The sequence below is a fragment of the Melopsittacus undulatus genome, chromosome 4, assembly GCF_012275295.1.
Source record: "Melopsittacus undulatus isolate bMelUnd1 chromosome 4, bMelUnd1.mat.Z, whole genome shotgun sequence".
NCBI lineage: Eukaryota > Metazoa > Chordata > Aves > Psittaciformes > Psittaculidae > Melopsittacus > Melopsittacus undulatus.
Window position 1 is genome coordinate 95,337,927 of NC_047530.1, and position 18,055 is coordinate 95,355,981.

Here is an 18,055-nt window from a genome sequence, read left to right on the forward strand (position 1 = left end):
TGAACATTAGTGGGGGGAAAAAATACTTCCTACAGCCAGTATTATCTTTCTCAATGAAAACAGATCTGTGTATTCACCAAATAAAGGCTGCACATCAGCCAATCCCCAAGATACGTAGTTAACTCCCAACCCTGATTCTGTATTACCAGCAGTTGATCATGTTGCAGTAATTTCTTTATGTGTTTGAGAAATGCATTCCCCCACATTTATGGATCACTGGGGGGGGGGGACACACAGAGGAAGTAAATGTAAGTTTAAAGTCTTATAATAATTCCTCCTTCATCCCAAAGATATTTCTATCACCCTAAAATTGCTTATCTTAAATCCTTAGATAGGCATTAAAACACATTTTTCACTCAGACATTTTGCTACAGGCCTTTAGTTCAACTGACAAAATACAACAAGGACTGTAAAAAATATTTATTCAACCTAATTCAACATAACTATAATTTGCAATACTTAAAAACAAGATTTACAACAGAATAACGACCTTCTGGCACTCAGGTGAAATCATTTTATAGTCCGTACAATATTTTTATAATTGCATTTTTACAAGAGCTTTAACTTCCCAAGGAGACATTGAGCTTTCCCATGGAACAAGTTTCAAACCCGCTAATTTGCATCATTCAACTAATGAAACTTTAAAAAACAGTAATAAATTGGTTGGAAATATATACAGTGAAGACCACCGAAAAGCTGTTTTCTCGAAAGGAGGAATTCTGTAAGAAACACATATTACATTGTTTCAGACTATCTTACAGAAAGCAGCAACCATGAGAGGTTGTGACTCTATTTAGAGTTTTATATAAAAGTGAGCCCACTCAAATATAATCAGCAGACTTAAAAGATTATAGTAGTTCTTTAGCTACAGCAAGTATCTCAAAAGTATTTGGTATTGATTGAACGTATAATTTTCAATACCTGTATAGTTTTTGAATACTAGTTGGCCAATATATACATGTCTGTACAGTTCTAAAATATTACATCTCAGTAATTAAGATACTATAGAAAAGGTACCATATTCTGAATTTCCCTAACATATGTTATTGCAGTCAAATACAAAATTCATTCTGCATTTACTTCATTTGTGATGAAAAGAAATATTTAATTACAAATACTTCTGCTAAATGATTTTTTTAATCCTTTCTCCATGCATTTGATGTTCTAATATGAGCAAGGAAAAAAGAAAAACCCGTAACAACAACCAACACTGAGAAAAACAAATTGTTGTTAAGAAGAATCTTCAAGCACTAAAGCTAGGTTAGGTCTGGTATGACTATTAACTGGCTGTATTACATTTGTCAAAATATAACTTCACAAAACAGTTAACTTCTGTTGAAATTAAGTTTATAAATACATCAGATAACTGAAGTGCTAGTGTCTCCCTCAGCTGGCTACTTGGAACATATTGTAACAATAAAGCTTACTTTATAAATAAACTTAGTTTATTATACATTGAAGACTTATCCTTTAGTTCTTTACAGATGAGAGCCAAGGTGTCTTGAGAGTGTCAAGCCCACTGGTGTGTATCATGCTCAGATGAGGTACTCAGTGTGTAGTGTCACCCCTTAAAGCCAGTACTTCCACTGGGGCCAGTGTGTGCAGAAGAGAACTCAGTCCTAGTACAGAGCTGAGTTACAGACCCAGGTCTGGAAGTTCAGAAGGATGTTCTGATCTGTCAGTTTAAATGTAGCTTCAGTGTCCAATGTTGTTTCCTCACACTTCTGCTCTTTGTATTGTATGGGTATTTACATAATCAAAAGGGACATGAAAACTAAACAAGTGCTCAAATGCTTAGCTACAAAATAAGCAACTGAAATTTACTCCCCCCCATGTAATTAGTTTATTGTGGAGGAAAAAAAATATGCTATCCAGCACCAGTCACAAACCAGTAAAAGAGCCATGAGAAATACTAGGCACTGCAGAAGATACAACAGGACAGTAAAAATTACCAGTAATAAAGCAGTCACCTGGAAGCCATCCCGATTTCAACACCTACTACTTAGGTAGCTAAAGCTGACATACAAGTCCTGGAGAGAGCGATCTGTCTTCTACTTTCTCTGACCAGTCATTTGAGCATTTTACACTCCTTGTTTGCTACCAGCAAAAAACAAGGAAATCTTTATTGACTGATGTCCCACAATTACTTCTCCTTGGTAATGACTCCCTTCATTGTGTGAAATGCTGAACTAGATGGTAGTGTAGGTATGAGCACACACGTATAGAAAAGGCATCTGGAAATAGACTACATTAACTACACAACTTAAAATGTTCTTGTTTTGTAGTTGATGTTTTTTCCATTCAGCATATTGGCTCAAAGTAATTCAGAAGCCTGTTGCTCAATAGAAATACCCAAAAATAATGAAAGCCAGGTCATATTCTTAGGTTCAACGGTTGCTGAAAGGATTTACCCTGCCACAAGACAGTGCTTTATTAGATTTAAAGAAAAAAAAAATAGGAGCAGCAAGTTATCACAATTCTCCACTAGTGTGCTATAAGATGGAACCAACACAACATGGAAACCTGTTTGGTGAGACAGTCCGAGCTCCGGAGATCACAGCCTTACGCTCCTTCTTGTTCAGGGTAATTCAAAATTTTGCGGTGAGCTTGACGCAGATACTGCTGCTGTTTGAAGTAAACCTTAAAAGCTCCTTTTATAGCAACAAAAGCAATTCCACCCTGAAATAAAAAGATATTTTTGAAAGCCCCACACAGTTCAGTGTCACAGCATTGCAGATGTTCTTTTTAAAAGTTTCTGGTCAAAGAAGATATTTTTCCAATTACATAGCACTTTCTTTTGAAGTGTAGCTAATTAGGACAGTCCAAATGAGCATCTCAAGGTTTTCTGTCACAATGCACTATTACAGGGGTTAATGTTACTTAAAGGGATTACAGACTGGATCTGTAAAACCCTTTGAAAGCTTTTATTTGCTTGGAAGTCTGACAAATATTCTAATAAAATTAAAATACATCTTATTTAAAGAACAAAGCAAAATTTTCAAGGCCAGGTTGGACGAAGCTTTGCATGGCATTAGTGTGAGGTGTCCCTGCCCATGAGAGGGGGGTTGGAACTAGATGATCTTAAGATGACCTTTCCAACCCTAACTATTCTATGATTCTATGATCTGCTTTCGTCCCTTCTCTGAATATGCACTATATATGGCCCAAGGAATAATGCCAATTACATTAGCATTATCAGGCTATGAGAAAGGCCACTTTTTCACAAGGGTGGAATAAAATCTGGGTTATGCAAAACCAACATTTTTTCCTTTTCAGAACTTTTACAATATGTTTATCTCAAATCTTCAAAATGTATTCAAATAAGAGACACTAACAAGCCTTTAGTCTGCATGAACAGTTGCAATATCACTGTTTCTTGCACATGGAAGAGAGGGATGCATAAACATGTTGGAATTGAAAAGAGGGACCGAAGTGGCAGGTGACCAGGGACACCATCCTACTAAACTCAGTGTGATTCCCCTTGAAAGGCTGCAAGGCAGAGAGGTTACTCACAAATGTCTCCTCACTTTGCTCTCCTCCCTCCATTCAACTTCTATGGAGAGTTTATTTTTATCTCCTTATTAAAATAAGTAACAAAGGGATTATCTCAAAGAACAGAAGCTAATACAAGAAAGTTCATAATATAAACACTACCCTTCCCTTGCAGAGATCATTCTTAGAAGATGCTAGTTCCTCATCGTCTTTATCACCCCTAATTAATGCTGAGGTCTGCCTATCATTTTAAAATGTGCAGCCTTGCCTTGAACTGAGGTTAGTTTCAGTCATAGGGACAGCGTCTCACACACCTGACGCCTGTCCACTGCCAAGATAGGCAACCTTAAAAAAACCCTTTCGCTTATCAAATGCCACTCCCAAGTACTAGATCAATTCATGTTCTTTTTACTTTCCTTCCCTCCCCCACAACACTTTGTATTCACATCTTATGATCATTTATGACACAAGCAATACTGAATCTTACCAGGATTGTCCTTTGTAAATTTGAGTTAACGCTGCTGAACATCAGCTTGCCAACTATTGTGGCAATAGTAGGGAAAACTAGAGCTCCACACAGAATACGTGTAGCAGACACATGATCTGCCAAAGGGTTGGCCTCTGCTGGAATACGAGGAACTGGACATCCAATGCCTGAAGGGATAAGTGTGGGAAGAACAGGTTACACAGCCACTAGCTCAAAAGGAGCATAGAAAGCACATTAGTCATTAGTGCCCACCCCCACTCCATTGCAATTCTATAGCCCAACTAGTTTTTTGAGAACTCTCTTCTCAGTGAATATTGTTTCCATTAAATGACTGTATTCATTTTTACTTTCAAATAAGACCCATGATTTTCAGTAGCTTGTTCTGTTACCAAGGCCTTAACTGAAACCATGCTCCTGCTCCTCTTGTCCCGCTCTCATCAAGTACTATACAAACACAATCTACGTAGACTGAACATAAAATACAGGGAAGGTGTTAACCACCTTTACTTAATAATGGCAAAATCTATTTGCCTGTCCCCATCTCCTACAGGCACAAATTCAAGCTTGATAACTCCTTTTAAATTTTATCACGTTACCTGGAAATATGCTGTTCAAAATTTGTAGCTTATTAGAGTATTTGCGCCACAGTCTGAGCACATAGTCCTCCCAACGAATCATCTTGCCCAGTATTAGCATGACTGGGATAGTGGGAAGTCCAATCAAAAGAAATAAAGGATCAGCTCTCTCCATGACATCAAGACCTTCTTTGTGACCCACAACCTGGTAAATATGTATACAGTTGGCAAACATAACAAAGGCCACAACTGAACACAGAATATAACTTTTTAAATGTCTAGTTTGTTTGGGACTGCCCACACATTTTAAATTAAAGAAGAAAAAAGAATACTGTTGTACCCTAACATACTTGGTTTCCCTTTGCATCCTTGATTGCTTATCAAGGGTAATGCACGCAAGCTACCAGCCTTATTCTGCAAGTCATAAATCTTGCAGAGAGCTGTAACACAATTCCTTACCATCTCAAGAAAAGTTTCATACGGTTCTGTGTAAGTAAAAGCCTAAACATCTGAAATATCAAAACAGCATGCTTTCAAAATGCATAGGATTTACAATTTCAGCATCATTATTTCTACATGCAGAAATTGATTAAAAACTATTCTTTAAATGATAAATTGATAGCAAGTATCTCAGGATATTTTAATAAAAGTTTTCTGTTATTTAGGAATACCTTATGCAACAGATATCCCAGTATTAAGAAGTACTGTTTCTCTAGCCAATGCAGGAAGAGGTGTGTTATTTTCAACTGTAGTGGAAATAGCAGCATTTCTTCAATTGCACCTTATTTTTAAATGCGGTGAGTGCTACGATGTTAAAGGCCAGTCATTACTAATGTGCCTAAATCTTTCTACTGGCACATAAAAAATAATCAGATTTTGCAGTTTATAAAATGCCTGTGACGTTCACAACAATCCAGGAAGACTAAAATCACTAAGTTATTTTGCTTGTTAGGCACTGGATTTTCTCATGTTTTCCCTGACTTCTTGTTTTCCCCACAAATGCAAAAACCTATCTAGTTTTCACTTGCCCAAAACTTAGAATTCAGTGGTAAGAACATTCAAATTTAAAACAAAATTAAAACAAAACACACCCCACTCCCCCTCCTCCCCCCGATCAACAAAACCCAGTACTTCTGAAGTGGGTAGGACACAGGGAAGAAGCTGGGTTAATGTACCACAACAGTACCTTCTAACTGTACTTTTTAGCCTTGCTCTGAAAACCATTCCCTTTTATTTTTCTAGAACAGGAAGTTACATTATGTACTACAGCCTCAAAAAATAAGCATAAGTAATACTGTTGTCACCAAAAGATTATTCCTGAAAAAAAAAACAAACCCAGCATTTGCCTTCGAGCTTCCTCACTATCTTCCTCCCAAATTGTGATGTGTGATACTACCCTTTTTTTCCTTACAGTCACTGTCCATTAAAAAAAAGCCTGTCTTGTCTTCTGCTTTAGATTATGATTTCTGCCTGTTTTCAGTAACCTTATATGATTTGTTACTGACTTAGCTACCTCTGGAGTCACAATGTCAATTCTGTATTTATTTTTCTCCATCTGAAGCTTAACCTTTAAAAATAGCTTTTGTGTTTCTCTGGCCTTTCAACTGAAGGAGTCTGAAATGCAACAGGAAAGAAGTTGTATTAAACCTAGCAAATCTGGGGTGGCAAAAGGGGTGGAACATTTCCATCCACTCCCAGTTTAATCACCGCTATTGCAAGCAAAAATAATTATACTTTCATCCAGCATGCCATCCATATGATTAAAACCCCCATTAAATCAGAGGAAAATAGCTAATTCTTCATACCTGGGATTTGACTAACTGCCTAAACTGTATGTTTAGATATGTTCACTTCAAAAGTGAAACAACTACAGAACAACTCCACTTGGTTATGTAGTTCTAGAGAAGCTAAAAAGCACAGGAAAAGGCTCGGTGTAGCATTGAGCAAGGAGCTAAGGACTGGTACATTTCATGAAGTCTAGTCATAGTATTACACGAGGTTGCAGTGTTCCTGTAAGGGCCACACAAAATACCAGACAAAGAAATACTCAAATATAACATTCTGTAATAAACAGAACTAGCCACTGAAATGGAGGAGGTATTGAAACTCATTACCTATGGAGCTGCTTCACCCTGGTCATACTGGTACCAGGGAGCCTGCATCTGCCCATGCGCGCTCTGCTTCAAGCAGTTGTTACATACATTTCTACTATGAACGCACGTACAAACAGAACTAGAACAGGAGCTGGAATGACTTGTAGAACTGAAGGCAGTACCACACAAATCAAGAAAAAGTAGTGCCATATCCTTTACGTGGATAAGGACTAGACTGCATATTTATATAACAACTGTGTAAAAGAACACTTACTAGCATACAGATTTATTAATTCTACATACAACTGAATTGGCATCAGAAATACTTCACACTTTCAAGCAAAACAAAGGTTATGGACTTGATACAAGAATCAACAACAAATATTAACAGAGGTTCTTCTAGTTGAATTGTCTATGAAAACTCTTGTCTCAGTTGCACAGCAATGAGTAAGTCTTTCCACAGTTAAGTCTACCACCTGTCAACAGTATTTCTGTATTTAAACAGCAAGATTACAAGAACAGAAGTAGGAAAAACAAATATTTTTCCCCCTTTCAATTAACCACACAGTCTGAAGTAATTAAAAACCATACTATCAATTTGCAGTGTTCTGCACTTGTTTATGAATGAATTGCACCATTCAGAGCATGCGTTTCCCTTTATACAATAAAAAGTAGTAGGACTGAAAAATTCACAGTGCCTCAACCCTCTGAATGTTACCAGAAAAATCTATCTCTAAGTAAAAGAAGAGATTCATTAAAGTCTCATGTCTTTTCTGAAGAATCAGACTACCTATTATTAGTAGTTAGGTGGTCATAGTACCTTTTCTGTAAGAACAGAAGTGGGTTCACCAGCCTGCCACAGCAAAGTAGGTGAATTAGTAGGGAATTTCGTTAGCTGCAGACTGAACCACGTTTGAACAAGCACACTTGGGTTTATGCAGTATGATCAGTTAAAATGAAAAATCTTTCTATCCACCCATCTTGAATTCACTCGTTAACTACACTGGAAGTGCTGAAAGCAGCAAAAGCATGTTTTAAGCCAACTAAAGAGGAGTCTTAATTACTTGACTTTTTTCTTTAAAAGACTTGCTGCAAAAGCTAGTAAGAGGAAGAAATACATGTGTACCTGCATCACTGTCACAGCTCCATATGTAACAGCTGTCCAGTATATAGAGCCCACCATTATTCCAGCTGCAGCAAATGGACATGCCTTTGAGATCAGTCGATCTGCAAGATCCAAAACGTAAACAACTGGACCTATGATAAAGGAAGAGTAAGGTTTCAAGATATATATATATATATATATATATATAAGTATAAATATAAGCATACTGAAGAAAGCTGTCAGCATCTATCACTGATAAGAAGGAAAGAACTTGGCAAAATACAAGTCTGTCATCCCACACACGCTATTTAAATGAGAACATATTATTAAAAAGCTACCAAGCTAAGTTTGTAACTTCTATCTACCTTTTCATTCACCACAATGTCTTTCTGAGAGATTAATATACTGGTTAGAGCACTGACTAATTTACCCACTAAAGTTGACTAGCTTCAATTGTGTTGGATCTGAATTGTTCTGTTGCAGAAACCATTTTAGGATTAGTGACTTTTTTATCTGTTATATATTTTAGCTTTTAAAAGGAAAGTTGTAATGGACTTCCTGGGCTTAACCTTTGATAGCTCCACCTGAGAATTCTGTCACTAAACTATCCTGCTCTACAATAAAATGTAGCACAATCAATATGAAAAATTCTTTCCACTGGAAGAAGCTGCATTCAGTATTAAGCAATTTATTACCTCTCCAATGCTGGAGGAAAACCCCCTCCTACTCAGGCTATTTAGTGCCTTTGACAACAATACATTAATAGTTTCATTGTTCTAAGGACAACTGCACTTTCCATACTACACAGAGTAAGACATCACCCTGCTTTGATGAGGTAAACAAGGGCATGTTTGCATCTTTTCTCTGTGATACTGCAAGAGCACCAAGCAAAGCAAAAGCCAGAAGCTGAAGTCTAAAAAGTATGTACTGAAATGAAAAATGTCATCACCATGGTCAGACTGCAGATTACTTTTGTATTTGTCAACAAATTCTACACACTGTCCTCCTGCAGCTCATATGCATGATTATTAGCTTCCTACTACTTTCTTCTACCAAAATCAGTGAAAATATTAAAGTTAAGGGGGCCTACAAAGATGCTGGAGAGTGACTCTTCATTAGGGACTGTAGGGATAGGACAAGGGGTAATGGGTTAAAACTTAAACAGGGGAAGTTCAGGTTAGATATAAGGAAGAAATTCTTTACTGTGAGGGTGGTGAGGCACTAGAATGGGTTGGCCAAGGATGTTGTAAATGCTCCATCCCTGGCAGTGTTCAAGGCCAGGCTGGACAGAGCCTTGGGTGACATTGTTTAGTGTGAGGTGTCCCTGACCATGGCAGGGGGTTGGAACTAGATGATCTTAAGGTCCTTTCTAATCCTAACTATTCTACGATTCTATGATTTCTGCACACATTTGTCAAAGTAATTAATTCTCCACATCTCTTAGCTTATATGCAGCCTTAACAGATGTCACTGTAAATATTGCCAAGTTATGTATCAGACTTGTGGGCAGTCCTAAGCAACTTGGGCAGAATACTGCTTAATGTACTCTCTACTGTAGCTCTGCTGGAACATCTAGTTCTTCACCTACTACTCACATACTTCAAATTAGCTGTCTTTGTGTGCATCTTCTAGCATGCATTCTCTGTTTTAGTAATGATCTCTAGTTTTAACAGCAGGAAATATCTTCCTATGCAACTTGTAAGCCAGTGAACACCCTGCTTCCAATACACCAACAGATACATATTAGTCCCTAAGTAACTGACAAAGCGTAACTATGGAGTTAACTTAATTCTCAAGTTTAATATCCTATTATTGATTAGGTACCAGAATTAAAGGGTTCTGAAGAAGGAACACTCTACTCTAAATACAAACTAGAACAAAAAGTTTAACTGTATTAAGTTATGTTTAACTTTCCAGGACATACTTAAAGTGCTGGGATGCTTATTAGTGTGCTGTAAATGTCAACAAAGTCATAACTGCAAGTACTAAAAGCACAGTAGTTTACATATCTTAACTGTTCCCCCAGAGTCACTGAAAAAGGTGTTCAGTTGTACCATTTTGAAAACCTACATTTGTTCAAAGAAAGTGAAGGCAAAAGACTCAAAAACATTCTATTTGGTGAGTCCTAAAGGGCAACGCACAGCTCTGAAGCTTGCCCGCTACATCTTGGCAAAGTGATATGACAACAGCAGAAGTCTAACACTAAATGTACTAACATATCGCATCTACTAACAATAATAATTACAAAAAAGAAGCTACAGAATTAGGTGTAGAGCCTTGAGAAAAGACTAGAAAAACAATTTCAGTTTGGTGGGGTTTTTTTTTTTATTAGACCTTCAGGAAGTAAATGTAACTGTCTGACAGACAAAGAGGGAAACAAAATAATTTTCATTTTGTAAAGGCTGTCATACTTTAACAGCTTTTTTTGCCAAACTCTATTTTCTATTCATTAAACTGAAATAACCTAAAAGAGATTTCAGTTGCTTTCAAAGTGGTAATAATATTTTTCTATTTAGTAAAAAAATAATCTCAGAGGAAAACAGCTAGTAAGAATATAGTTACTAGTGATCATTTAAAACTGAGATATACTATCAAATTTGAAGTAGAATTATCATTTTAAGAAGAAATGTCACTAGGAGGGTTGCTTAGGATGTCAAATATATTCAGACCCCCTCTGTTACTTAAATAGATATTTGTTGATGTCTCCTCAAGTTGATATTACTTCAGAACTATAACTGCAAATAAAAAGTTGTGTAGGGAATGCCCTTTACCAGAAATCTGGTTTTAGAAAAATAGTTTCCAGCAGTACATTAGTGAAGTCTTAATGTAAAGAAGTTTCTGAACTGTGATACCTTAGGGAAATGACAATTGCTACTTCTTCCCTCCTCAGGTAATTTTAGTTCTTGAATGGTATCACTAGTAATGTCTTCAAAAGACAGCTGCTGCTTCAGCAGTGATGGGGCTACTGGCAAAACTGCTTGAAAACATCTTCCTGTCCTCACTCTGCTTGGTGTGCCCTTGACTGACTTACAGTTGAGTTTTTCTAGTACCCAAAACCGTTCTACAACAAGACCTACAAAATGGCAAGACTGTCTCAGTAGTTTAAGGCACTATAAGCTCATGACTGATGTTTGAAGCACACACATTCATTTCCCTGCTCTGGTGTACTCTTACTCACTCTGAATTTATACCCTTCTCATGCTCACAAACAGAAAAAGATAGTAATGTTAGGGAAAATATATCAGAATATTCTTGCATGCAAGAGCTGAACAATCTCATGCAAGAATTTTAGGCCAGTTTCAGAACTTAAGAACATTGGAATTTAGGAATCTTAGCTTTCAAATAAAGGTGCCACACACTACAAGAACAAATGAAAATGCCTGTTGTTTATATGCATTATCTTCTCCAAACTATAGTTATTTCCCCTTTTTCCCCATTGCCAAAATAAAATGCAAATGCAGCTCACATTGCAATTTTATCATTCAAGACACACGTAAGGATTTTAAGCTTTAAGTTTTGTGGTACATTATAAGTGTCCAGATATCAAACCAATTTCTTCCCTCAAAGCCAACACTAAATGTTACAGTTTGATGCCCTCCTTGTAATGGAGATTAAGATTCCCTTCTACTTTATCCTTATAGCAAAGCTGAACTGTGATTGATATATAAATAACTTGGTAGTAAATTCCATGCTGGTTTGTGCTTTTTGAATATCAACAATACATTAGTACAAATTTTCTTTCCCAGTACTCAGTGTTCTACCATGGAAATATGTCATCACCTATATAAAATTTCCTTCACACCTTAATTTTGTCAGCCCTTATACTAACAGAAAAGAGGTCCCATCCCAAAGAACTGACAGCATGTTATTTTCAGCTGTTTCATTACAGAAATCAGGTATTTAAAAAAAATCTTCTTTAAGATGCTCCAAATTCCTGTACTCACATGCTCCATCAGCAGTTTTTTAACAAGTAGTTTTACTTTTAAACAAAATTTAAGTTTCCATGGCAACATTTCATTTACTTGTCCTACTTAATATACCCCATAGAACATACAGGCAAATAAAGGATGGAATAACAGCAACCACTGCTAATTTAAATATGTGCAACATACTGTGCAGTGTCCCACTCAGCTAAAGAGTAGACTATGGAAGACCATCTCCAACTTTTTTCTTTCACCTTGACAACCACAACTACAGCAGTGCCCAGCAGCCACAGATATTCTGCCTTTTGAATATAGGGCAATATTAATTCACGAATGGCTCCCAAACAAAGTAAAAATGTATTTTCCAGATAATGCAACAGGTTACTCAGGTTCTTTTCTCTGATTTCTCTGATTCCTTTGATAAGTTTCTCTGCAAGATGAGTTAAAAATAAAGGATGTGTTTAGGTTCTAATAGCCGGTAATTGCCAAGATAAGTCACCCTCTGCTCAAGCAGGAAAAAAAAACCCAACACGTTAACCATGAATTAATTATAGGTTAATCACTTATAAGTTATCAATATACCTTAGTGGAACACATCCAAAATTTTCAGAAGGTATTTAACTAAGCCATCAAATAAAATCCGAACAGAATATAAAGCTATGTTTTAATGTCTGGAAAAGGGAATAGACAAGTTCTCAACAGAACTGATGCTCCAAGCATGGAAAACGAAATAGGAGCAATATAAAGAAACAAGCCATTATATTGTGTTTAAAATTTAAATGATGTATCTTACCTAGCTTTGGAAATACTATTAAATATTCTGCATTGCACTGAGGACAAGCAACTCTAGCAGTACTGTTTCCTCTTTGCTTTTCATCCACCCAGCGCTGCAGACAAGTCTGATGAACCCATTTCGTGGAGCCCCTGCACCTGCAAGGTCTCACCCACTCTGCTGTCCGATCATCTTCATCAGTAGCAAAACAAACCCAGCAGCTTCTGTAATGACAAGAAGATGATATTTTTTGTTACTCTTACATGCTTAAAAATAAACCTCCATGTGAAAATGTGTTACTTTCAGAAAACATGTGCTTAGAGTAGATGATGCTTGCTGCTTCACTCTTAATCATCAAAAATTTAAGTATTTTGTATCACAGTCTTGTTCTGGTATTCACATACTACTACAGACAGCTAAAGAACTACCTTCAACACATTTTGATTACTAATTTAATTTTTAGATAGTCTATGAACTAAAAATCACTGAGACTATAGTTCAACTTTTGAATAATTCAACATGTGAAAACTCCATGTATTTTTAAATGTGTTCTCTCTCCTTCTGCGGCAGACACTGCTGTAAGTTTTTAACATTAAAAATGTAAGATCAATACAGCAGTCTGCTACTTGGGAAACTAACTCCAATATACTTAAATGACAAAATAACACAAATAATACAACATATGACAAAACAAACTGTAAATAATTAAATTCATTCCCTTTCTTTGAAAAGAGAAAGTGCTTCATGCAGGTCAGTGGATTTTACAAAGTACCACACTAGAGGAGAAAATTTCTGCACTGAATAATTTTCTGGATATATATAAAATTCAAATATTAATTCTATAAGGAGGAAATACAAGACTAACAGGCTACAGAACCTGTCCCAAAGAGAGCACACATCTTGTAATTCCCAGATGATGGGATTTGGGGATCTGATGATGAGGCCAGACCCCTTGGTCACCTTACAACATGCAAGAGATACTAAAATATGGTTGGCCCGATAATTTAGGTTTTGCTGTGAAACAATTTCCTAATTCCCATAATGAAGACACTGAAGTTTAGCTAATAAACCAGAATCTAACAAAATAAGGATCTTGCCACAACTATAACCTGGTTTGATGTATTTTTTTTTACGAAATATTTTACAAACCACTGCAGTGATAGTTAAACTTTTAAGAGTGTATGGCAACAGCCTCCCTATAATTTACCTGTCAGAACACAATCTAATTAGAGACTGTACACCAAGAAGCACTATTTTGATGCGTAAGTTTTATTCTCTTAAATTCAGTAACAACATTAAGATGAAACAGCAAAAGGCTTCTTACATGTAACCACTAACAGTAACTGAGATAGTAAGAAGCCAAGAAATGCTCTGGCACTGTTAAACAAAACAAAATTAAGATTCAAGAATCATGACTTCAGTCTCTGCATGGGGATGTTACAGTGGTTCATGATGCTCTTCTTCTCCCTCCTCTAGCTTCTGATGTTTGCAAAAAAAAACCCTTCTTCCTTGCCTTTTATACTCTTCAATCGAAGTTCTTCCTTGTTTCAGAGTCTCAACTACTCCTCACCTCCCCTCTCTTAGACAAATTTAGACAAATTGCAGTTTAGAAGTCCCCTCCATCTCCTATGGAAATCAGTACTAAATAGTTGTGAGAGATCTTGACAAGTTTTACTTGAACATATACATATTGAACATCTTTCCTCTGCATCCATAAAAAGAAACCCAAACCAAACAAAAAAAAAGGAAAAACAAAAAACACAAAACCAAACAAAAAAACCCACAAAAAAAAAAGCCACCAAAACCAACCCCCCACACAACAGCTGTAACTAATGAAAGCTCATCAGGCAAAATTTAGAAGAGAATTATATGCACACCGAGGGCCAACTTAATAGAGCCACTTTCAAGGCAACAAAGCCACAGTTATTCCTTTAAAAGGTCAATATTTTCTCCCTAGCATGTCACCTGTAAACAAGTTGGGGGGGTCTGGTTTGGTTTTGTTTTTAAACCCCCTTATGAGGAAAAAGGGAGGTAAACCTACCATGGGAAACTTGAATTTTGTCATGCTCAGACTTGAAGTAATGAAAAGTATTGTCTCACAGCTTCCCTTAAAGGCCTCACTACTTTGAGTAGTGTTTTATTTGTAAACTGAAAACACTTCTCTACTGAGTAATAACCATGTTTTCTTTATAGGAATAACTGTGCCTATAAAATATTTGGCAGAGTATTTTAAAACACTGCATCTTCTTCTGATTTATAGTGGTGGAAGTATACTGAAATTAAGCTGCAAGTGTGTAACAGCAACTTACTACTGGCATACTTGTGAAAAGGAACACAATTTGAGATACAAATTTCAAACAAGACTGCAGGAAAATCAATTAAATACTAAATTACAGGTGTAATAGATATAACTCTCATGCCTACGTCCAATTTTAAGTACAGAAAATATTACAGTAGGTACAGATGAAATTTTTAGCATTGGTGCTCTAGAACTAGAACTGCATCAGTTGCACTTAAGAAGACTGACATTTTGAATAAGAACTGCAGTTTCTGCTATTACCTTGCCTTTAAGGTAAACGGAAAAGTCGGGCTTTGCTTATTTCTGTCCTTCCCCACAACGTCTGTTCAAATCAGAATGGTCATGTTAATCACATTACTGTAACACCATCCCTCTTTTCACCTTCATATTCCTGCTATGCACCTGTAGCAGTCCTAAATGAAAGGACACGTTAACCTTCCTAAGCAGGAGGAAGAGGAAAGACAGCCAAGCCACAAGTTAGTAGAATCTAGATAAAAACACTGAGACCACCACAAAGATTTGAAAATATTACAGAATATGGCAGACATTTTGATTGACCACACTTAGTATCAAGGTGCTCTTAAGGAACACAAGTTCTTGCAATGTTTATTAAAATTCTATTCCCTTTTTTCAAGCATTCAGGGCCAGGCTGGATGAGGCTTTGAGCAACCTGGTCTACTGGAAGTTGTCCCTGCCATGGCAGGAGGGTTGGAACTAGATCATCTTTAAGGTCCCTTCCAACACAAACCATTCTGTAATTCACACCAAGAAACCCCAAATTTACTGTAAGAACAAACAGCACTACTGGTAATTGTTTCTCTTTGATAATTTGTTTTCCTGCATTAAAGGTAAACATTCAGTCATTTTACATCCCAACTAGCTCTATTGTGAAGGCTTTAGTTGGAAAATAAAAGTCCAAGTTACAAATTTAGAGCAATTCCAGACTACCTGCATGGTCTAGAACTGTTTTAGCTTTGTGACTTACTTTTTTATTTTTAAAGTAAAGGCTTCACAATAGAGTTAGTTAGGCCTGCGGGAGCCAGAAAGGTCAGATGCCACCACACCGCAGAAGTCTAAAGCTTATTCAAATAACAACAGATTTAAGCATGAGCATAATCTTACTGCACAGCAGTTTTAATTACTGTTTTTTTTCCCCATGTAATCTCCATGGATTAAATTCCATTCAAGTTTTCTGTTAAGGTTAATAAGTCAAGAAAAATGCACATCTTTTCTTTAACTGCTTCATCCAATTTTTTGCCAGGTATTCATATCTGAAAACCTGAAAGACCCATGAAAAAAAAAATAACAAAAACCTTTTCAGACTTAAACCTTTATCAAGTCATGAATAATAAACAATAAATTCCTTGTAGCCTGTCATCAGCTTTATCTCTTTCCACTGACAGCAGCTGTAGCAGAAAGGGCTAAATAAAACCATTTCAAAACAAGTATCTTGGCTCTTGCCAGATTTTCCATCTTCTTGTACTGAATAAAATATGACCTTGATTCTTACCACTGAATCAGACTGCTGCTCAGATAACCTGAAATAGAAAAGGCTGACAAGGTGGAACAAAGCATTGTTTCTGACAGAAACTCAAACCTTTTTCCTTGATGACTTTCTACAGAGCCAAATCAATAACACTAATGTATTTTTCCACACTTCCTTGGCTGGAAAAAAAAATCCAAACAAAACATACACAAAACCCAGACCAATATCATTATTTCAGCTTTGAATATAGGGTTACAAATGCCTTCTCAATTCAGTTCCCCAGCAGCTAGCTTTTAGCAGGACCTAACCCTTACCATGGAAAATGCAAATTTGAACATGCACAACATGCTCTAAAACCATCAGTCTCTTCTGCAAAATCTTTTTAAGAAAACTTTTCTGCATTTCTCCCATATCACAGCACACCACTTTCCCCTAAATCAGCAGGAATTTGCTGACATCTTGCTATCCGAGTAAAGCATCCTTGTTCTGCTAGGTAGTAAGTAACTAGGTGGCTTACTGCAACTGAATTTCACATCCAAAAAGAAAAACAGTTAAAAGACTGAAACATAACTGATAGCAACGGTAGCACAGAAAGCCAACACAGCAAGGGGTGAAAACACGTCTTGGAAGAAATGACTGCAATCACTCCAATAACTGGCTGCAAAAAGGCACTGTTCCAAAGGATGACCCACAAGTCTGCTGTTTGCAAGTGGCAATTTTTCATAAGCTTCTGTAACATTTTTATGCATAGTCTATGCTGACAGATAATATATCTTTGATAAAGAATTGTAATAAGCTTCCATTAAACCTGCCAACTACACTTCAAATACTGTAAAATCATGTTTAAGTGGGAAGACTAGGATGTAGGAAAAGTCAAGGAAGTTACCTAGCAGCATACAACATAGGTGGGCTGCTCTGGAGCTGGCTAGAATTTTAGTAGGGGAGCACGGCAGTATGTTCTCTCAAAAAGCATGAGAAGCAAAACACTGCAAATACTACCGCCAACCACTTCCTTTTCCTGAATCTGAAGGAACCAGCAGAAATAAGATCCTCATGCCTTATGAGGGCCACTGCCTGGTCACAACAGAAGGCAAGCCCAGACTACATATATCCCTGGTAAAGATTACAAAGAGGCAAATACCACCTAACCCAAGAAATGCTAGCTTCTGTCATGCTTCACAGCGAAGGTTTAGTGCTAGAAGAGATGAATGCAACAGCAAAGCCTAAAGCATCATGAAGACTTCAATAGTAGAATGCATACAGACCAATCTACCACAGTGGTGGAAGTTTGTTAACATAGGAAGACTGCAACAGGATTATATAGAGGGAGCACCACTCCTTCCCCAGTATTTTCCTGGCTATTACACACAGCAGAAAATATTTCCATCTTCAACTCAAGCTCTGCCTATCAAATTGAAAAAGTCCTTACTATTCTAAAGGGAAAAAACTAGACACAGAGTGAGGAACAGTGATACCATTGCAAAATGGTACTCTTAGATGCCCCACCATGATTTCTGTAGATCCTTTTAAGGCAGTATGGCACAGCAGCCCTGTGCCAGACTGGAGCAATCAACTAGAAAACATGCTGTCACCTCAAAGTCCAAAATATTCAAAGGAAGTCCTGAAAGTCACCTGACCTAATATGCAATCTTGCTCTGCCCAGTCATTAAGGATGGGGTCCAATGCTGACTTAAGAAGTGGATGAGACTCTAGAAACAAGAGTAACTAGACTTACTAGAGAAGTAGTGTTTTCATTAAAAACAGCAAGGAAAGGTTAAAAGGATTATCAAGTTAATTGGTGTGACCATACAGCCACACACATG

The 18,055-nt window shown here is 36.9% G+C and overlaps 1 protein-coding gene across 2 annotated transcripts in view; it reads right to left on the minus strand.

Moving 5' to 3' along the window:
- Positions 1–405: 405 nt before the first annotated feature.
- MARCHF5 (membrane associated ring-CH-type finger 5) overlaps positions 406–18,055 on the minus strand; it is a 31,558-nt gene continuing 13,908 nt past the window's right edge. The window contains exons 2-6 of one of the 2 annotated variants that reach the window (XM_005144056.3): positions 12,469–12,671; positions 7,774–7,904; positions 4,576–4,759; positions 3,980–4,146; positions 406–2,679 (exon numbers count right to left, since the gene is read on the minus strand). In XM_005144056.3, coding sequence (XP_005144113.1) covers positions 2,563–2,679; positions 3,980–4,146; positions 4,576–4,759; positions 7,774–7,904; positions 12,469–12,671 — 802 coding nt within the window. In that variant the 3' untranslated portion in view covers positions 406–2,562. The remainder of the gene's footprint in view (positions 2,680–3,979; positions 4,147–4,575; positions 4,760–7,773; positions 7,905–12,468; positions 12,672–18,055) is intronic. The other variant, XM_031044696.2, reaches the window with a different exon arrangement.